At 49.9% G+C, this 18,806-nt stretch overlaps 1 protein-coding gene across 1 annotated transcript in view; it reads right to left on the reverse strand.

Moving 5' to 3' along the window:
• Positions 1-590: 590 nt before the first annotated feature.
• Grhl1 (grainyhead-like 1 (Drosophila)) overlaps positions 591-18,806 on the reverse strand; it is a 55,709-nt gene continuing 37,493 nt past the window's right edge. The window contains exons 10-16 of the mRNA XM_013013561.1: positions 10,356-10,443; positions 8,584-8,723; positions 7,226-7,263; positions 4,483-4,574; positions 4,210-4,295; positions 1,753-1,817; positions 591-705 (exon numbers count right to left, since the gene is read on the reverse strand). Coding sequence (XP_012869015.1) covers positions 591-705; positions 1,753-1,817; positions 4,210-4,295; positions 4,483-4,574; positions 7,226-7,263; positions 8,584-8,723; positions 10,356-10,443 — 624 coding nt within the window. The remainder of the gene's footprint in view (positions 706-1,752; positions 1,818-4,209; positions 4,296-4,482; positions 4,575-7,225; positions 7,264-8,583; positions 8,724-10,355; positions 10,444-18,806) is intronic.

Below are 18,806 nucleotides of genomic sequence, written 5' to 3' on the forward strand. Positions count from 1 at the left end.
ATATACAATGCAGCTCTGTCTTATTTCACACTATACCCCATTTATGTTCTTCATAAGAAAGGCAGCTGATATGTCCAAGGAAGTTGCAAAGGAAGGTTCGGTAACATGTCATTTAGTAAACATTGTTGGATGAGATGGGAGGGGGGTTGGCCCCTGACCTGTCCTTAGGGACTGTGCCCACTTCCTGAGGCAAAGTTAAAGTGGGGTCTAAGAGCATAGAACCCCTAAAGCTACGCCTCTTGCCTTCCCCACTCCTACTATTAGAGAGCAGGTAGCCCGCCACGGTTTTGATAAATAACACAGCAGATAGCATCAAGATTCCCAGAGCCAGTTATGTCCTGAAATAAGAGTTTTCACCTTGCATTTCCTACATATATTAGAAATTCACACAAATTCATCTACGGATCTCTCTGTCATCTGAAAACCGCCCATGCAACACATTAACTGCAGCTCCATCCTCAAGGCAAAGGGAATTCTTTCCCCCGACATGCCAGGATCTGCAAGGGGGCGTGGGTGCCTCTGCTGGCCCAACGGCCGCCAGGTCTCGGGGACACCACTGGGCTCCCGTGGGGCTGCGGGCGGGCGCAGGCTCAGATCTCCGTCAGCGTGAGCTTGTACGAGCCCGCCGCCTCCTCGATCTGCAGCTGGAAGGTGTCCTCATTAGAGTAATGCTTCACAATGTTGTCATCCATGTTCACCAGGATCCTGGTAGGAGACACGGGGTGACAACAGAGTTACTGGCTGGGGCAGTACATTGGGGCTTTACATTACATTACACTGGGGCAGCGGAGACAAACCCGGTGCCTGGCTTCAAAGACAGATGACACTGGGGGAGGAGGGGACTGGTGACGGCTCCAGGGTGCACTCGGTGAGTGCAAAAGTCTGCCTTGTTTCTCCAGCATGGAGTAGCCATTTGATAAATGGTACCCAGTTTTAAAAAAACCAACTCCCAAACCTACAGAACGTTCAGGATGCAGCTTTCAAAAGCTTTATCGCTAATTCTCATTGCCAGATCCAAAGCCACAGCCCCTGACCTGTCTGAAGGCATCCTCGAAGCTGAAACAAGTAAGCCTTACCTGTCCTCTAGACACAGACATCCCACTGGGATCTGGCTGAGATTAAGCCAGAAAGTTCCTATGCTATATTCCCTGCTAATCCATGCCACATGGCACAGACACGCAAGACAGACCAGTGGAACAGAATAAATTCATTTCTGACAAAGAAGTAATGTTAGATAACTAGAAAACTAGCTCAGGGTAGCATGCTCAAGCAGAAAAGACCAAGGCTTGGAGCCAGGCGAAACTGCTCCGTGTCAGGGCTGCATTGTCAGCAAGCCAGGTGACCTCGGCGAGGCCCCTCGCGCTGCCCGGCGCCTCAGATCTCCCAAACGCAATGGGAAAATGCGATGAAGCGGCGGGTGGGGCGCTGCCCCTCGCAGCCTGCTCACACCTGGCACGGCGGGGTGGGCAGCAGCTTTTGATGCCCTTAGTGACTCTCCCCGTGCACCCAGCAACGGGAGCCTCTGCGCCGCAGCCAGGCCCGGGACAAGCAAATTCAGATTTGACTTGGAAACCAAACCAAACCAAACCCATCTGCCAAGATGAGCCTGGAAGGCAGACGAGGCTCAGGTGGAGAGGGTAAGAAGGAAAAGCGCACTGTGGCGGGGCGCCCCCCGCGGGCCCCGCCCCCCGCGGGCCACCCGCCGCGGCACAGGCTGCGTCCCCAGCACAGACGGCCACCGCTGCTGCTCACCCTTTTTTGCACTTCTTGAATATTTTCCCAATCTTGTCATGGGGCACATCGTATTTGTCTGAGATCTGAAAGAATGGAGAAAAATAATTACCAAGTGCTGTCTTCACGTTTAATCACATACACATACACACACGCACACACACACGCACCCCTCCCTCCTTCCCTCTTCCTTTTTACACACACACACACACACACACACGCACCCCTCCTTCCCTCCCTCCCTCTTCCTTTTTCTTTCTTTTGAGGCAGGATCTGACTGTAGCCAGGGTGGGCTCAAACTCATGATTGTCCTGCCTCAAGTCCCCTCATATACAAAGACGGGAAAGAGCCAGGCCATGTGGCGGCAGAGGAGGGATGCTATCACCACCTTTGAAGAGAGGTAAGCCTCATGCCTGAGAAAAATGTGCTGCCCAGCGCCAGTGGCTGACACTTGGCATCCTAGCTACGCAGGAGGCTGAGATCTGAGGATGACAGTTCAAGCCAGCCCCAGCAGGAAAGTCCGAGACTCTCATCTCCAGTTAACCACCAAAAAAGCTAGCTGTGGAGCTGTGGCCCACGTGGTAGCACTAGCCTTAAGCAAAAAAGCTCAGGGACAGTGCTCAGGCTCTGAGTTCAAACCCCAGGACCAGCATACACACATACATGTATGTACACACGGACCAGCATACACATACATGTATGTACACACGGACCAGCATACACACATACATGCATGTACACACACACATAAGCACATATACAATGTCTAGAACTAGGACAAGGTGAGTAGATTACCTGGTTATAGTTTTGTTATTTTTTAATTAATAGGCTCTGTCAATGGAGCTGTGGCTCAAGTGGAAGAGTGCTAGCCTTGAGTGAAAAAGCTCAGGGATAGTGTGCAGGCCCTGAGTTTAATCCCCAGGAGGGACACACACACACACACACACACACACACACACACACGCACACTCACACACGCACAGCTCTACCTTTCTAGTGAGGTTTTAGGTGTGTGGGAAGATGGGCAGATGAGACTTCTCGCGCACCGCCCTCCTCCCAGCATCGCTGCCTCAATGAATGCGTACCGCTGCACTTCCTCAAGCCCAGTTCACTCCCTGCGGTCTGACAAATGCATGGTGGCGCGCGCCACGCCATCACCAGCACCCTGGCCAAATGCGGAAAGGCCTCGCTCTAGAGGCGGGTGTGTATACATAAAATCAGCCCACAAAATCAGCAGGGGCTTTCAGACCCTGCCTGCCCTGATCAGGCAACAGAGCTCGCCTGGCGGGCTCAGGGCTGGCTGAAGAGGAAGCAGCAGCGACCACCACAAAGCAGGAGTCATGTATTCTCTTTTTTGAGCCAGTACTGGGGCTTGAACTCAGGGCCTGGGTGCTGGTCCCTTAACTAGTTTGCTTAAGGAGGGCGCTCTACGACCTGAGCTACAGCTCTGCCTCCAGCACTGTGGTGGTTAACACAGGGAAGAGTCGTGAACTTTCCTGCCCAGGCTGCCATTGAACTGCAGTCTTCACCTCTCAGCCTCCTGGGCACAGAGGTTTATAGGCCACCAGTGCCCGCTGACGTACGGATTTCCCTGCTGATTTTATTGTGTCTTGGCCCCGTGCCGCTCACTGGTGTCCTCCAGTGCCTACCATAGCACCTGCCGCGAGGCAGGCCCTGATCACGACTGTCTGGCAAGCTGGACACACAGCAGCCGTCAGGAGAGCGGGGGACACGCCACTGTGATCCCAAAGATTCCTACGGTCTGCAGGGGCCTGACGCTGGCAGATGTGACAAGGGCTGATGTCAGATTTTGGCAGGGCAAAGCCAGCACAGGAACTGGCACAGAGCGTGGCTCTGTGCCCATCGCCTGACACTGCCCGGGGGCACGAGGCTCAGCTGACTGCAGCCTCTGCCAGCCTCTGTGAGAAACTCACACCAACACTGATGACACGCGGCTTCTCAACTGCTCGGGCAAGGCCTCCACAGTGCCGCGAAGATCCGGCACAAAAGGCAGACTCATGGCCACCACTTTTTCTTTCTGTTTTTAGACAGGGTCTCGCTACGCGCTGCTGGCTGCCTGAACCAGACGCCTTCCTGCCTCAGTCTCCTTGTGACCACCAGCGTCACCACCACACCATGGGAGACCCTCCCTTCCCTTCCCTCCCCTTCCCTTCTCCTTCCTTCCTTCCTTCCTCCCTCCCTCCCTTCCCTTTCTTTCTTTCTTTTCTCTTTCTTTCTCTTTGTTGCTTGTGAGGCCTGAACTCTGGGCCTGGGCACTGTCCCTGAGCTCTTTAGCTCAAGGTTAGCGCTCTACCATTTGAGCCACAGCGCCACTTTGGGCTTTTTCTGCTTATGTGGTGCTGAGGAATGGAACCCAGGGCCTCGTGCATTCGAGGCAAGTGCTCTACCACTGAGCCACCTGCCCAACCTCCATCTTTTTTTTTTTTGAAAGGGAATGGCTGCATGTATCCTACTTACAGCCTCCATCAAGCCCTTCAAGGACGGGGTCTTGAGCATGAGGGCATCAAAGACTTCTTCTGACTCCTTCCGCACGTACAGCAACACTGGTTTCCGTCCAGAGCAAGAGGGTAGCCGGAGAACAAGACTACGTTAATTCACACAAGCATGGAGAAGCAGGCCGCACCCCGACCTCCGCCCCTCCGTGCTGGTTCAGGGCAGGATTCAGTGCGAGGCGCCATCTGTGCTCACTGTGGACTGAGAAGTCCCACTCGGTAATGGGGCCCAACATACCTCTCTTAGGTTCTTCTGCCCGGCCCAGCTTCGCGGGAGGGGGGACCGCGAAGTCATCTTCCGTTCCATACGGCCCCCTTTTCAAGGCAGACCTGTGGGTGACCGGATACAGTGTGTGACTTTCCAACGAAGAGTTGGAAATCTATCAGCGCTTTTATTTTTTTTTGGGGGGGGGGATCCAGTTGTGGGGCCTGAACTCTGGGCCTGGGTGCTGTCCCTCAGCTCTTCAGCTCAAGGCTAGCACTCTACCAGTTGAGCCACAGCGCCACTGCCAGCTTTTTTTTTCTCTGCTTATGTGGTGCTGAGGAATCGAACCCAGGGCCTCATGCATGTAAGGCAAGTGCTCTACCACTGAGCCACCTTCCCAGCCCCTCAGCGCTGACTTTTAAACTCAAAATGACTCTCGTTCTTTATCTGGCCCAGCTTCCTTATTGTTTTGCACAAACTCTGAGGTCCGGAGTAAGATGCTGACAGCGCCAGGGCGCGTGACGCTCCGTGGCAGGCCCGGGACCACTGACTGACCGACCTGCTCGCTTCCTCCATCCCGGCTTCACTAGACCCAGCTACCTGCTCAGGATGGGGCCTGCTCCCCAAGAGGAGAAGGGACTGGACAAACTTGCACGGCCTACCAAAGGAGGGTGCAAGCGTTTGTTCTGTTTCATTTATTCAGAGAGGGTCCTGTTACAGGAGCCTCTGTGGGTCTGGGACTTACTATACAGCTGAGGTTGGCCTCAAACTGACAAGCCTCCTGCCACAGCCTCTAAGCAAGCACTGCCACGCCCAGCTCGAGACAGTGTGAGTAGGCTAGCAGAACAGAACGAGAAAAGGAGAATTGGCAGTACTGTTTAGCTTTAAGGAATCACAGATTTTTATGCCTCGGGTAAGAAGGAATCTTTTTTTCTTTCCCTTTTTCTGTGTCAGTACTAGGGCTCGGTCTTAGAGTCTGGTTCTGAGCTTCTGTTACTCAAGCCTGGTTCTCTACCACTTGTGCCACAGCTCCATTTCTGGCTTTTTTGGGGTAGTTTATTGAAGATGAGCATCTCAGGACTTTCCTGCCAGGGCTAGTTTGAACCATGTCCATCTCAGCTTCCTGAATGGGTGGGATTACAGGCATGAGCCACTGAGGCCCAAGAGGGAATCTTTGCAACTTATGTGAGATGGAACACTACGGTCAAAGCATGTTGGTTGGGGCTGGAAATGTGGCTCAGTGGCAGAGTGTGTGCCTAGTGGTGTGAAGCCCTGGGTTCCATTCTTCAGTATCACATTAACAGAAAAAGCTGGAAGTTGCGCTGTGGCTCAAGTGGTAGAGTGCTAGCCTTGAGCTGAAGAGCTAAGGGACAGTGCCCAGGCCCTGAGTTCAAGCCCTAGGACTGGAAAAAAAAAAGTGTTGGTTCACAGTTCAGGTTTCTCCAGGCTGGCGGGATGATCGTGAGAGGACTGAGATGAGCATCAGAGCGTAGCTTCAAAGGGTTTAGCATACTTCCAGTCCATGGAAAGAAAAGAGTAGTGCACACAGAGTGTGAGGAAGGGAGCCCAGATCTGCGTGACTCCACGGGCCTGTGCTCACCGAGGTGTGCAAGAAAAGAGTCAAATAACTAAAAATGGAGAAAGGCATTTGAGACCACCTCAGCAATAGAGTTTAAGGCCTTCAAATGCCTGTGCGGCTCAGCTCCTAATATACAACAGGTATTCTATTCAGTGAAAGCGCCGGAGGGAGGCCCCAAGGCTAAACCACTGAGGGTGGGAGGTGGTGAAGGACGGAGGGGCTAAGCTGAGGAATGAACATGGAAGCAACACCTAGGCTCTCTTTCCCGTCATGCACTGGCTTTTGTTTTTCTCTCATCATGCATTGTTCTAGATCAAGAGAAAGGGAGATTTCAGCCCCAAAGCAGAACTTCCCACTTCTTGAAAATTTTAGTCCTAAAGCTGTCAGAAGGGACAAGAAGGCTGGAGGGTCGCCTGGCAGAGAGGGGTCGAGCAGCCCCTCAGTGTGCAGGCATCTGCAAAGCGGCTGCCAGGTACGGGGATGGGAAAGTGGGCCCAGGACCAGGGGCACACCAGAGGCCCATCCTGGACTCCAGACTCCACAGAGGGAAGCAGGCTATCTTGCAGAAAAGGCTGGGTCTGAGCTAGAGAGGGAAACACCAGTGTCTGGCAGGGCACAGGACAGCGGTCCAGGAAGGAGGGCCAGGCCGGAAAGAGCCTGGGACAGCTGCAAAGGCTCCCCCTGGCCAGCTCTGGGGCAATGTGTCCAAGGGAAGGGCAGCAGTGGCTCACGCCTTCACAAACCAACTAGTGAACAAATGGAAAGTTTAATGGAGAATGAGACTGAGCTGAGAACCAAGGGAGGAAGGACAGTCCTGCCAGGGTGTCAGGCCGATGCTGACCATGAGGCCAAAACGAAGACGGCCACCATAGGCAAAGGCAGGGAAGGCCAAGACTGTTCCAGACCAAAGGCGAGTAAAGAACCATGACAGCAAGTACACTATGTGGTTCTGGGCTGGAACAAAGCTGGGCTCTGCGTGGACACCGCATGGTAGCAATGGCGCCCCCTGGTGGCCCGCTGTGGATGGCCCTGCTGATGGGGGGAGGGGGGTGCGCCCAGCATGCTCAGGAACCATGGCACTGAAATCCCTTAGGAGAAAAGGGACTTTCTTGTACTGTATCTGCAATTTTTTTTGCTACGTTTGAGATTACTTCAAAATAAAAATGTTCATAAAAGACAAACAACATAAAATCTTACCCTTCGCCCTCCAATTCTTCTGAAGCAATAGAAAGAACCTAAGGGAAAAAATAAAACCACAGATTGCTTTTCACATAGGCTCAAAATAAATCAGAATGTAATTTATTCTGAAATTAGGAATCATTCTCAATTTGATGCATCTAACATCAACTGCTTTTTTAAAAAATGCAAATTCCTGTAGTCTTATTTTTTAATATCTAGAATTTTATACTAGCTTGAACTTCTCTAAAATAGCCAAATCTAGTTGAAGCCTGCTCTGTAAATAAAGCATTTAGAGGAACAGGGCCAGATGCGTTCACTTAGGTATTGTGTGCAGCCGCTTTGGCACCAGAATGGCACAACAGAGATTCCATGGTCCAAAGCCCGAAGTGTTTACTACTACTCGGTCCTTTCCCAAAAGTCCACTGAGGCTCGCTTGCCTTCCACAAGCTCTTCCCTGACTACCGTGCCTTGGCTAAGTACTCCTTCCACATCTGGCTGCTGGGTCCCTGGCCCAAGCCCTTCTGTTTATCTGGCTCAGCAAGTCCCACTTGACTGAGCGCCTGTCTCTGGTAAGCTTTTACCACAAAGCAGACTGTGACTTAAAAACAAACCAACAAAATTAGCATTAGTAACTAAGATGCTGATGATAATTCAGCACTGGAACCATGAGAAAAAACCTTGGGATGTTATTTTTTAAAATTCATATAATTTACTTTTCTTAAAAAAACACATGTTCCAGTTTCCTGGTATTAATTTTGTCAGACCATAAGTTAGTTGTTTATAGGAGCACAACACTGGAGATTCTTGTTGTTGTTTTTTTTTGGGTCTGGTCATGGGGCCTGAACTCTGGGCCTGGGCACTGTCCCTCAGCTCTTCAGCTCAATGCTAGCGCTCTACCACTTGAGCCACGGCGCCACTTCTGGCTTTTTTCTTTTTGCTTATGTGGTGCTGAGGAATTGAACCCAAGGCCTCTGGCATGCAAAGCATGCGCTCTACCACTGAGCCACCTTCCCAGCCCTGGAGATTCTTTATAGGGCTATCCGACACAGGTTATCACTCAAGTTAAACTCCCAAGAGCACAGACTCAAATTCCAAACTGCTGTGCTATTCTAGAAGCCTTTAAATGAGCTAAGACATGATTGAATCAATGAGTGGATGAATGAATGAAAGAAAACTGATAGAATTATGCTGACAGTCTGCATTTTCAAGTCAATGCCTAATATGTATGGCGTGGGAGTCATGTCACCATAACTGAATGTTCCAGAGATCCAGCCAACTGGTCAACCTCACTGAAGGTGGCTCCTAGGTGCCATGAATAATGCTAGAGAACGTCTGAGCTGGGCCCTGCAGCCCCCCCACCCCCGCCGGCTACCTACATGGGCGCCCCGCTGCAGGCTGGCAAAGTGCACGTCAGGAATGAAGAGCACAGGCTGTGTGTCGAGGTCGAGGAAGGGCTTGAACACCGTGATGTCCATTCGTTTGTGTGAGGGAAGCAGCGGCACTTTGACATCAGAAACTAGAAAAAAATGAAGATGCCAACATCAGCAGATTCTATCTATAAGGCTGGAAACAGGCACAACATTTCCTTCAAAGTTGAAGAAATTGAGGATGGCACTCTAAGGCTCAGGTTATGGGGCTGCACCAAAAGAAAAAGCAGAGTTCACGTTGAGGGATTTGCTGCGTGCACTCAGAATAAAATCAAATGAACACCTGTCAAGACCAATAGTCAGAGGTATTTACACACACACACACACACACACACACACAGATATAGAACATTTAGTTTTCATGTAGAAGGCGAAAACTTGTCATGATATGAATACAATCTGGAAGCAATCCCACCTTAGCCTCCATTTGTCTTCAGAATGAATCAAGAGTCTCCATGCTGAGCTTAAGAGTACAAGTCTAAATCCCAACTACTGAAGTTCAAGACCAGCCGGGACAGGAGGAGTTAGGAGACTCTATCTCAAAAGATAAAGTGGGATGTGACAGAGCGTGCCTGCCATCCCAGCCACGCAGGAGGCGTAGGTGGGAGAACTGTGGAATGAAGACTGGAACAAAGAGATACTACTGCTGGGTGCTGGTAGCTCGCGCCTGTAAGGTAGCCAAGATCTGAGGCTCACAGTTTGAAGCCAGCCAGGGCAAGAAAGTCCTTGAGACTCTCATCTCCAATTAACCACAAATAGGTCAGAAGTGGAAACACCCACAGTTCAAGCCCCAAGACTGGCACCTTCTCTCCTCCCCCGAAAATGAGACACTATTAAAATAAAGAAACAGTGTCTGGAGTGCTACTGTCTTTTCCTAGCAAGTGCAAAGCCCTGAGTTCAAACCTCAGATGACCAAAAATGAGAAGGAAGAGTAAGCATACTAGTGTTTAATTTATTAAGCTTGGGGTCCCTCTCCCCATCATCTGGCCTTGATGCACTCAGCAGGGGGTTTAGCAAGCAGCATTCTGATGCCAAGGGGAGAATCCTGACCCATGTGCTGTGGACCCAACAGTTCATAGAACATGCCAGAAGCACCGGACCACAGACGAGACACTACAACACTTTTCTCCCTGGTAGACCTTCAGATACCGAGTTTTGTGAATATGAATACTGGTCACATTTTCTTAAAAAGGACAAAACTGGGTATAGTGGTGAATATCTGTAATATCTGCAAGATACAGGAGGATCACAAGTTCAAGACCAGCCTGGGTTGCATAGCAAGACAAGATGGGGAGGGGGGAGAGGGAGAGTAAGAGACAGAGAGACAGAGACAGACAGATACCCTCACATACTCTTGGAGAAATGCCAAAGCAGAAGCCTCAAGGATTCTGGGAACGACCCTCATCTACAATGAAGACATCCTGAATTTTCAGGGCATTGTCATTAGTTCTATAAATTGAGCCAGACCAGACTGGGAAGCTCAGGGAGCATGCATCTGTTTTCAGGACTGGAAGCAGCCACCTGAACTGACCATCCACAATGCCTGCACACGGGAAAACCCAAGACCAGTCTGCAGTTCGGCAGGCAACCCTTGAGACTCAGCCCCGCCCCTTCTGTCACAGCCCCGCCCTCACCCCACCCCACCCCACCCCCAGCCTCTGCTGGGCACAGAGGCACACAGCACCCTGGATTGGCTGAGGCTGGCCGGACATGCTACTTACAGGCATTCACCCGGGAGCTGGGGTCAGGACACTTGCCTTTTCTTTTACTTTGCTTTCGTTCTTCATCCCTGATTTTCCGTTCGGCTCCCTGCGGGAATAGGAGACAAGACAAGAGTCTAGTGGGTCTGACCTTCTTTCCAACAGTCAACTCTTGTCCACTTCTTCTCTGGAAGTGAACTTCTTACTAAATTAGTTGTCTATCCTAGTGCTTTGCTCTTAAAAGCCTATTATACAGGGGCTGGGAAGGTGGCTCAGTGGTAGAGCGCTTGCCTCACATGCATGAGGCTCTGGGTTCAATTCCTCAGCACCACATAAACAGAAAAAGCCCGAAGTGGTGCTGTGGCTCAAGTGGTAGAGCACTCGCCTTGAGCTGAAGTGCTGAGGAACAGCATCTAGGCCTAGAGTTCAAGCCCTACCACTGACAAAAAAAAAAAAGCCTATTATGCAAATATTACTATTATTATTTTGTCCGAGACTGGGACTCAGACGGTATCTGAGGCTTTCACTCATTAGTTGGTGCTTTATCATCTGAGCCATACCTCCAATTATTATTATTATTATTTGCCAGGCCTGGGGCTTGGACTCAGGGCCTGGGCACTGTCCTTAAGCTTCATTTGCTCAAGGCTAGCACTCTACCACCTGAGCCACAGCACCATCTCTGGCTTTTTCTGTGTATGTGGTACTGTGGAATCAAACCCAGGGCTTCATGCATGCAAGGCAAGTATTCTACCACTGAGCTATGTTTCCAGCCCCACAAATTATTTTTTATTTATTTATTTTTTGCCCGTTGTGAGGCCTGAATTCTGGGCCTGGGCACTGTCCCTCAGCTCTTCAGCTCAAGGTTAGTGCTCTACACTTGAGCCACAGGTGCCACTTCTGACTTTTTCTGTTTATGTGGTGCTGAGGAATCGAACCCAGGGCTTCATGCATGCAAGGCAAGCACTCTACCACTGAGCCACCTTCCCAGCCCCACAAATTATTTTTTTAAATTAATTTACTTCGTTGTTATTGTTATTATAGAGATGTTGTACAGAAGAAGTACAATTATATGAATCAGGTAATGAGTACATTTCCTTCCATACAGTGTCTTTTGTTCCTTTTTTTTTTCTGGCTGTGGCCCTTGAACTCTGGGCCTGGGTGCTGTCCCTCAGCTCTTCAGCTCAAGGCGAGTGCTCTACCACTTGAGCCACAATGCCACTTCTGGTTTTCCAGTGTTCTATTAGAGATAAGAGTCTCACGGGCTTTCCTGTCCGGGATGGCTTTGAACCTCGATCCTCAGATTTACCTACCTGAGTAGCTAGGATTACAGGCGTCAGCCACCGTGCCCAGCTTGTTCTTTTATTCTCACTCCACGAATTATTATTATTATTATTTTTTTTTTTGTTGGCCATGAGGCTTGAACTCTGGGCCTGGCACTGTCCCTGAACTCTTCAGCTCAAGGCTAGCGCTCTACCACTTGAACCACAGTGCCACTTCCAGTTTTCTAGTGGTTAACTGGAGATAAGAGTGTCATGGACTTTCCTGCCCAGGATGGCTTTGAACTATAATCCTCAGATCTCAGCCTCCTGAGTAGCTAGGATTACAGGCATGAGTCACTGGTACCCGGCTCGCCACAAATTATTTTTAACTGTATGGAATAAATCACAGATACATTTATTTATTTGTCGGTCATGGGGCTTGAACTCAGAGCTTGGACACTGCCCTAAGCTCTTTTTCCTCAAAGCTAATACTTTATCACTTTGAGCTATAACACCACTTCTGGTTTTTCTGGTGGTTAATTGGAGATAGAGTCTTATGGATTTTTCCTGCCCAGGCTGGCTGTGAACCATGATCTTCAAATCTCAGCCCCCTGAGTAGCTAGGATGACAGGTGTGAGCCTCCAGTGCCTGGCTTAAGGATCACTTTTAAAAATTAGAACACCTAGCTGGATACCGGTGGCTCACCCCGTAATCCTAGCACCTCAGGAGGCTGAGATCTGAGGATCATGGTTGGAAACCAGCCTAGGCAGGAACGTCAGTGAGACGCTTATCTCCAATAAACTACCAAATAAAGGCTGGAAGTGGGGCCGTGGCTCCAGTGGTAGAGCACTAGCCTTGAGCAGAAGCAGCTCAGGAATAGTGCTTAAGATGCAGAATTCAAACCTAGAACCAGCAAAACAAAACAAACAAAACAAAAAATCAGAATAGCTGCCTGCTCTAGGTGCTAACCCGCTAGCTCGTCTGTGAAAACCGCCACGCAGGACTGCCGCACGCTGACCCAGGAAGACTGGGAGGGCCGCCATTCCCCGACTACTGAACAGCCTCTATCTCTTAGTCCTTTCTCATTGGCTATCAGTTACTTCATTTTGATGACAAACTGTACCCCTCAAATAGGCAGTGTGACAAAATAAGACATTCCTTCCTTATTGAAAAAGCATGCCTGCAGTCCTAGTTACTCAGGAGGCCGAGATCTGAGGATTGTGGTTCAAAGCCAGCCCAGACAGGAAAGTCTGAGAGACTCTCATGTCCACTAAATTACCAAAAAAGCTGAAAGTTAGAGCTGTGGCTTAAGTGGAAGAAGCCTTGGGCAAAGGAAGCTCACGGACAGAGCCCAGGCCCCGAGTTCAAGCCCTATGACCAGCAAACACAGACACAGACAGACAGACAGACACACATACACACAAAATAAAAGGAACTTCTGTTTCTACTCAAGATGGAGCTTTTGACTCTATCCTGAAAACAACCCAAACTGGAAAAATGCTTAAATGAAGTACTTTTTTTTTTTTTTTGGTCAGTCACGGGGCTTGAACTCTGGGCCTGGGCGCTGTCCCTCAGCTCTTCAGCTCAAGGCGAGCGCTCGACTACTTGAGCCACAGTGCCACTTCCGGTTTTCTGCTGGTTTATTGGAGATAAGAGTTTCATGGACTTTCCTGCCGGGGCTGGCTTTGAACCATGATCCTCAGATCTCAGCCTTCTGAGTAGCTAGGATTACAGGCATGAGCCACCAGTGCTGAGCTTTAGATATGGTATTCTGAAGGCCTGAAGGGCCCAGCTCTGGGTGAGCTGGTTCGGCTGCGCTGCTCACTGCTCCCAGAGCCGTCCAGGCTGTGGTTGGGAGGGGAGCAGGTGCTCACTGCAGCGAGGAGGGAAAGCGGATCCGCCACGGGGCCCATCTCTAGACATCTTCAAAGGATTCTCGACTGTCCCCAAGTGGACAATTCACGGGAATTACCCATGGCTGGGGAAAAACCATTTGCAACGATGAGAGACCCAGTGGCTGAGTCTCAGATGGGGAGAAAATGGTGCGATCACACGGGAAGCTCCCAGGGCTCACCGAGGACAGACGTGAGCACCCAGGAAAGCCTGGCTCACAATGCTCGCATGCTCGCAAGTCATGAAACCAGGTGCCCAAGGATGCTGCTTGTCCCCAGGCGCTTACTTTGGTCTCAGGACAAGGCTGAAGACAAGAAACATCCAGTCCCAAAGAGGTAAACTGACAAGGCCACATGTCCAGTGAATGGCCAGGTGGGCAAAAGGCAGGACAACCTGCCTGAGGGAGAGGGGACAATCAAGCCCCTGTTGCTGATCCAGAACTGACACAGAGATGTCAGGCAAGGACATTAAGCCAGTCAGTGGGGCTGTACCATGCATGTTCAAAAACTGCCGGAAACCCCCACCAACCTGGGCTGCGAGGGTGGCTTAGTGGTAGAGAGATTGTCTAGTGTGTACCAGGCCCCGAGTTCACTCCCCAGCACTACAAAAGAGTAAACAGAGACACGAACAATATAAAACAGACCCTGCTTGAACTTCCACAGATGAAAACTACCATGTCTGAGATGAAAAGTTACACTGCATAGGAATAGCAGTTTAGATCGGGCAAAGGATCAGTGAAGTATCTAGATGTTGGTGGCTCATGCCTGTAATCCTAACTATACAGGAGGCTCAGATCTGAGAATCACAGTACAAAGCTAGCCCTGGTAGACAAACTCCATAGACTCTTCTTTTTTGGTTGGTCGTGGGGCTTGAACTCTGGGCTTGGGCACTGTCCCTGTGCTCTTCAGTTCAAGGCTAGCACTCTATTGCTTGAGCCACAGCACCACTTCCGGTTTTCCAGTGGTTTATTGGAGATAAGTCTCACAGACTTTCCTGTCCGGGCTGGCTTTGAACCGCAATCCTCAGATCTCAGCCTCCTGAGTAGCTAGGATGACAGGCGTGAGCCACCAGCGCCCGGCTTCCATAGACTCTTATATCCCATTAACCACTACAAAGCTGGAAGAGGAGCTGTGGCAGAGTGCTAGCCTTGGGCGAAAAAGCCAAGTAAGAACATTAGGCACTGAGTTCAAGACCTACTACTTTTCTCTCTTACATACACACACTCACACTCACTCAATGAACTCTGGGATATAGCAGTAGAAACTACCCCTAATTAAAGTAACATTAAAAAAAGAGAGAGAGAGAAAAAAAACCAGTGGGCTCTAGATAACTTCAAGTACCTTAGAGATGTATAACTGGAAAGCCAAAAGAAGAAGAAAAGATACTGGAAATAATGAGTGGGTAAAAACATTTCCAAATACAGCAAAACCCAAAAACCCATAGATTCTCAAGCAACTCAACAAGCTCAGCAAACCCCAGGAACAAGAAACACAAGTAGACGGATCAAAGTGCTCAAAACCAGTGTGAAGAGAAAATCTTAAACACAGTTATGGAAAAGAGGAACTAACTATGTACAGAATAGAGCCACACGACTTTGTTCGGTAATCACACTCTCAGCAGAAGCGGGGCTCTGAAGTTTGCTGCCAACTATTGTAAAATAATCCCTGTGGAATTTTATACCCAGCAGTAGGATCTTTTAAAACAGAAAGTGAAATAAGCACCCTTCAGACACACACAAAAGTGGAACAAATTCAGTCCCAGTAGGCACAAGAATTGTTAAAGGAGCCGGGCACCGGTGGCTCATGCCTGTAATCCTAGCTACTCAGGAGGCTGAGATCTGAGGATCACGGTTCAAAGCCAGCCTGGGCAAGAATGTCCATGAGATTCTTATCTCCAATAAACCACCAGAAAACCAGAAGTGGCACTGTGGCTCAAGTGGTAGAGCGCTAGCCTTGAGCTGAAGAGCTGAAGGACAGCGCCCAGGCCCAGAGTTCAAGCCCCATGACAAAAAAAAAAATGTTAAAGGAAGTCCCAAGACATTACAAAGAGCCATTTAGCAGTTTGGACTCTTGAGTCACCAACTAACGGGACTGACCTTGGGCCCTGCAGCAGGCGTTGAACTCAAGAGTTAAGTCAGCTAGACATGATCACTTGTTACTCTGTGTCTGTACCAACACTTGAACTCGGAGCCTGAGTGCTTGCTCAAGGCTGGTGCTCTACTTCTTGAGCCACACCTCTATTACTGTGATGAGGAACAAAAGGACTGCTGCAGGAAGCAAATGTCAGCATAATTTTTCTCTATTCAACGGGCTGGGGATATATATGAACTTGGAGAAAGAGTTGTTGCCAGGTGGGCGCTGGTGGCTCCTCCTGTATTTCTAGCTACTCGGGAGGCCCCACAACGACAAAAAAATAAAAAGAGTTCTTGTCTCTTGGATAGACCGACTTTTCCTGAAAAGTGCAATATCACTACTGCTTCGGAAATTAGGAAGGAAAAATAATGCCAAATAATGTCTGAAATGATGCCAAAAAGATAGATGTCTTGCTTCTTGTTTCTTCAGCTGTGGGGCAGACTCATAAAAGGAGAATTTTAAGAGCTGGCAGCTGACATGAATTGACAGGTGCCAAATAAGAAGAGGTCAGACATCAGAAAAGACAGGCCCAGACAGAGCCGTCCAGAGCCAGGGCAGCCGGGCAATCCAGAGACCTCCATCACCGGCATAGTGGGGGCAGAGGGCTTCCAGCCACGCCACCGGGTCACGTGGCGCTTCACGCGGCGGGATGTTCACCTTTGAAAACCAGCACATACAGGATGTTTTCTGCTCATGTGGAATGTGTTGGCCCAGAGCAGCTCTGAGATCAAAAACGGGAGAAAAGCACAGGGCATAAGTTCACTGTCTAGAAGTATGTCAACGGCAGCCCACCAGAAGCTCCTGTGCCCCAGGATGCACACACCTGATCCTGGGGGGTTGAGGGCAGGGCAGGTCATATGGCAAAAGGGCGGTGAGCAGAAGAGATGCTGAGTCTTTTGAGGAAGCCCAAGCTAGCCGCAGGGCCCACCAACAAGCAGAAGGTAGAAGAGTGAGAGGCAGTATGTGGATGGACAGGGGCATGAACTGAGAAGCATCGACTGCAACTAGCCGCTGCAGATGGAAGGGCCCATGAGCCAAGGCACACGGGCAGCCTCCAGCGGGTGGAGAAGGTACAGAAACAGCGTCTCCCATAGACGCTTCAAAAGCGACAGGCCCTGCCCACGTCTGGACCTTAGCTGCGACGTCGGTGTCAGACTTCAGAGCTATTGACTGGGATAAACAAATTTTTATGAAGTTACTAAGTTTGTGTTTATTTTCGTGTGTGCAGGCCCTGAAGCTTAAGCTCAGGGCCTGGGCATGCTCCCTGAGCTTTTTTACTCAAGGCTACCACTTGAGCCACAGTTCCTTTTTTTTTTTTTAGGGTATGTGTGGTTATTTGGAAATAAAAAATCTCACAGACTTTCCTTTCCAGGCTGGCTTTGAACCACAATCCTCAGACCTCAGCCTCCTGAGTAGCTAGGATTACAGGTGTCAACCACTGGTGCCTGGCTGTTTGTAGTTATTCTTTTAACAACAATAAAAGCAAAGAACAGTAGGGAGGCTGAGATCTGAGGAATGTGGTTTGAAGCCAGCCTGGGCAGGAAAGTACGTGAGATGCTTATCTCGAGTAAATGACTCAGAAAAAGCTGGAAGTGGTGCTGTGGCTCAAGTGGTAGAGCATTAGCCTTAAGGATAAAGTGGTGCAGAGACTATATCCAGGCCCGGAGTTCAAGTCCCAGGACTGGCAAAAAAAAAAAAAAAAGCAAGAAGCAAAGAGCACATCCTGGCACATTAGCAGGTGCATACGTAGGACCTTGATAGAGGCAGGACCTGTGAGACGGAGGAAGTGCTCTGAATGTGAAGGTTCCAGGCGCCCTCCTGTGGCCAGAGGCTGTATTTTCTGCAGCCAGTCAAACATCAACTAGTGTAATTCCAGTGAACTAGCATCACCTAAAGTTCTTAATACTGGGAGTGGCAGAGAGAGTGAGATGGACTGGATACACTGCAAACATGTGGAAGTTTAACAATGAAATCACCTTCTGTATCACTAATGTAAGCCAATAAAAATATTAATACAAGAAAAGGTTAACAGGATGAATAAAAGAGGAAATAGAATAAAGCAAAATTCCTATATGTGTGTGTGTATATACATATATATGTATGTGTATATATATATATACATATATATACACGCTCTTCAGCTCAAGGCTAGCGCTCTACCACTTGAGCCACAGCACCACTTCCCGTTTTCTGGTGATTTATTGGAGATGAGTCTCACGGACTTTCCTGCCCGGGCTGGCTTTGAACTGTGATCTTGTCAGATCTCAGCCTCCTGAATAGCTAGAATGACAGGTGTGAGCCACTGGCGCCCAGCTTTCACATCTTAATTTTTTTTTTTTGGGTCCGGTCGTGGGGCCTGAACTCTGGGCCTGGGCGCTGTCCCTCAGCTCTTCAGCTCAAGGCTAGCGCTCTACCACTTGAGCCACAGTGCCACTTCTGGCTTTTTTCTTTTTGTTTATGTGGTGCTGAGGAATCGAACCCAGGGCCTCATGCATGCAAGGCTAGCGCTCTACCGCTGAGCCACCTTCCCAGCCCATATCTTAATATTTTTAAGCAGGAAAAGTCAAAGCCTTGCTCCATCTGAGTTCAAGGGACCACTGTACATTCCTCCGCCTCCTCCTGCACTGCTATCCCCTCCACACTGGCTTGGCCAGTCTGACTTGGAGCAGCTCAGGGGCTGAGCTCTGGCCAGAGAGGCCGGAACAAGAACAAGTGGATGGTTCTGTTTTTCAGGAAAAAGCAGCTGCTCTGGAGAGATGAGAGGGTGCCGCACTCTCTTTGGGGTCTCCCCCTCTGTCCCATCGCCCCCTGCCACTGTCATAGTGGCTGACGTGTCAAAGGGTCTGGAGGGTGGAGAGCCAGGTCAAGGGCGGCTCATCTGTAGTCACCTGGCTGAGCTGTCACCACCCGTGCTAAGCATGCACACCAAAGTCCGCAGTGGATTTTCCTAAATGTGTGGTTCAAATGAGATCTTTTCCCTTCTCTCTCTCCCTCTCCCCCCGCCCCCCCTGTCAGTTGTGGGGCCTGAACTCTGGGCCTGGGCACTGTCCCTCAGCTCCTCAGCTCAAGGCTAGCGCTCTACCACTTGAGCTGCAGCACCACTTCTGGCTTTTTCTGCTTATGTGGTGCTGAGGAATTGAACCCAGGGCCTCATGCATGCAAAGCAAGCGCTCTACCACTGAGCCACC

The sequence above is a fragment of the Dipodomys ordii genome, unplaced genomic scaffold (genome assembly GCF_000151885.1).
Source record: "Dipodomys ordii isolate 6190 unplaced genomic scaffold, Dord_2.0 Scaffold20, whole genome shotgun sequence".
NCBI lineage: Eukaryota > Metazoa > Chordata > Mammalia > Rodentia > Heteromyidae > Dipodomys > Dipodomys ordii.